Source organism: Zea mays, chromosome 10 (assembly GCF_902167145.1).
Source record: "Zea mays cultivar B73 chromosome 10, Zm-B73-REFERENCE-NAM-5.0, whole genome shotgun sequence".
Taxonomy (NCBI): domain Eukaryota; kingdom Viridiplantae; phylum Streptophyta; class Magnoliopsida; order Poales; family Poaceae; genus Zea; species Zea mays.
The window spans coordinates 68,140,027-68,141,820 of record NC_050105.1 but is presented as its reverse complement, the minus strand read 5'-3'; the positions used below and the strand labels follow the sequence as shown (position 1 = coordinate 68,141,820).

The 1,794-nt window shown below is 44.1% G+C and overlaps 1 protein-coding gene across 2 annotated transcripts; it reads right to left on the bottom strand.

Moving 5' to 3' along the window:
- Nucleotides 1-379: 379 nt before the first annotated feature.
- On the bottom strand, nucleotides 380-1,472 carry LOC103641168 (paired amphipathic helix protein Sin3-like 6). 2 transcript variants are annotated; one of them, XM_008664537.4, is made up of 3 exons: nucleotides 1,285-1,472; nucleotides 974-1,096; nucleotides 380-873 (listed from the first exon to the last, which is right to left on the bottom strand). In XM_008664537.4, exons 1-3 carry the CDS (start codon nucleotides 1,350-1,352, stop codon nucleotides 699-701), a joined length of 366 nt encoding a protein of 121 aa, XP_008662759.1. In that variant the 5' UTR covers nucleotides 1,353-1,472; the 3' UTR covers nucleotides 380-698. The 2 variants fall into 2 exon arrangements, with proteins under 2 accessions (XP_008662759.1, NP_001288434.1); NM_001301505.1 differs by having other exon boundaries at nucleotides 429-834; nucleotides 1,285-1,370.
- Nucleotides 1,473-1,794: the final 322 nt, after the last annotated feature.

The window sequence follows — 1,794 nt, the reverse complement described above, 5'->3', positions numbered from 1 at the left end:
CACTGCAACAACTATTCCACTTTAGAATATGTGGACTGGCTATATAGTAGATCGATTAGCTCATACAGTTGCTTTTAGTTGGTCAATTTTTTTTATAAAAGCATATTGATCACCTTCTCTATAAAACATTTACCATTGCTTACATTCTAGTAACTATAAAACATTCACTGCATCTCACAGCGAACATTCCATCTAATCTTATGATGAATCTTTTTAAAATCACCGTGAGCATGACGTTTTGTCGTTGTAAACACTAATCCACGACGATTCCAAGTCCGCGCTTAACGATGAACACGACTTATTAATCAGTTTCTACCCGTATGAAGAGTTCGTTTGTACAACTTTTAAAGACACCGATAGTTAATATTGTCAACTACCATTTAAAAAAAAATTGATCTGTTTCCTGCGAGTCCCATAACGCCTATGCAGACAAGAACATGCATATATACATGATATATAGAAGATGCCAGTCAGGTGGCTTCACCATTATGGAACAGACATGACATAATGCAAGAAAGATACGGCCGGTCTGATGTTTAGCATTACATGTTCTTAATGGTACTGCCAATGCAGAATAGCAGTCATGACGGGCCAACCAGATACTCTTGTCCCATTCTGCCATTCATGCGATGGAAAGCACCAGCTAGTAGGTTTAGGCTTGTTTAGGTAGCCACACGCGCTTCCCTGCCCTGGCTGCATCAGACGCTGATCCTCCCGACTGGTCCATGAGCCCTTATGTAACCCCATGGCAGGAACTGGTTGAAGTGGCGGAGGAGACCAGGGTGACCTTCCAGAAGCACCTTCACACGCTCAACCACAACCGCACTACGAATGCTGCAATTCACAGACAAGACGAATAAAGAATCGATCGACCTGACAATCAAAGAAACCAAATGAACCCTAGTTAACACAGCATCCAAGGAAGCCAGAGCCACTACTGCAATAGCAAGGGATGGTGTGGACGGTCATTGACCTCCCGGACTTGAACTGGCGCATGGTGGCGATGATCTCGTCGTACTTGTCAGGCTCGCAGGCGAACACGCGCTTCAAGCTCGCCACGAAACTGAGTCCATCTTGGACTGTCTGCGTTGGCCTCCTAATGTCATCATGCGGTGGAGACAAATGCATCGATCAGGATGCATGGGAAAACATTGGATCACATGCAAGTCAAGCGAGCAAAACCACAGAAATTAATAAAGGGGGCGAAATTTCTTTGAACCAGGACTCCGAATCGCGGCAGATAACGGAGGTAGGTGAAGTTAACTAAGGAGAGAAGCTACTCACGGATCACGGACTCGGAGCTTCATGGACACACCATGCCTCGAGCGCTTTAGCTTGCTTGTGAAACCCATTCCTCGGTTCGGTTGTTTAGCCGCCTGCAACGCCGCTGGATACTAGATCTTAAGAAGGAGAGCAGGGAAAGCGACGATGGCCTCAGGTGCCCGGCCGGAACACGCTCCGTGTGACGCGCCATAGTGACTACAAGCTAGCAACATGCTGTATGTCCATCTGTACTACACTCATATTTGTTTGTATTCAATAACGATAAAAGATGCTGTTAACTCTAAATTATATTGTTTTATCCGAGAATTATATTAGTACGATTAACTGAAAACACTTTACACGCAATACCAACTTATCACTACTGCAAATATGCCTATTAGTACTGGTTTGGAACCGGTTATATATAGTACTAGATTTTGAACCAACGCTAGATAATCAGGACTAAAGGTGTCAATGTTTAGTCCTAATTGCAGGACCCAATACTAAAAGAGGGTCCTTTCATTTATTGCC

Coding starts and splice junctions, on each gene's coding strand:
- LOC103641168 (XM_008664537.4), bottom strand. CDS start 1,352: ATGGGTTTCACAAGCAAGCTAAAGCGCTCGAGGCATGGTGTGTCCATG. Junction 1,097..1,284: donor AAGCTCCGAGTCCGTGATCC/GTGAGTAGCTTC, acceptor TGATGACATTAG/GAGGCCAACGCAGACAGTCC. Junction 874..973: donor CGCCAGTTCAAGTCCGGGAG/GTCAATGACCGT, acceptor TTTGATTGTCAG/GTCGATCGATTCTTTATTCG.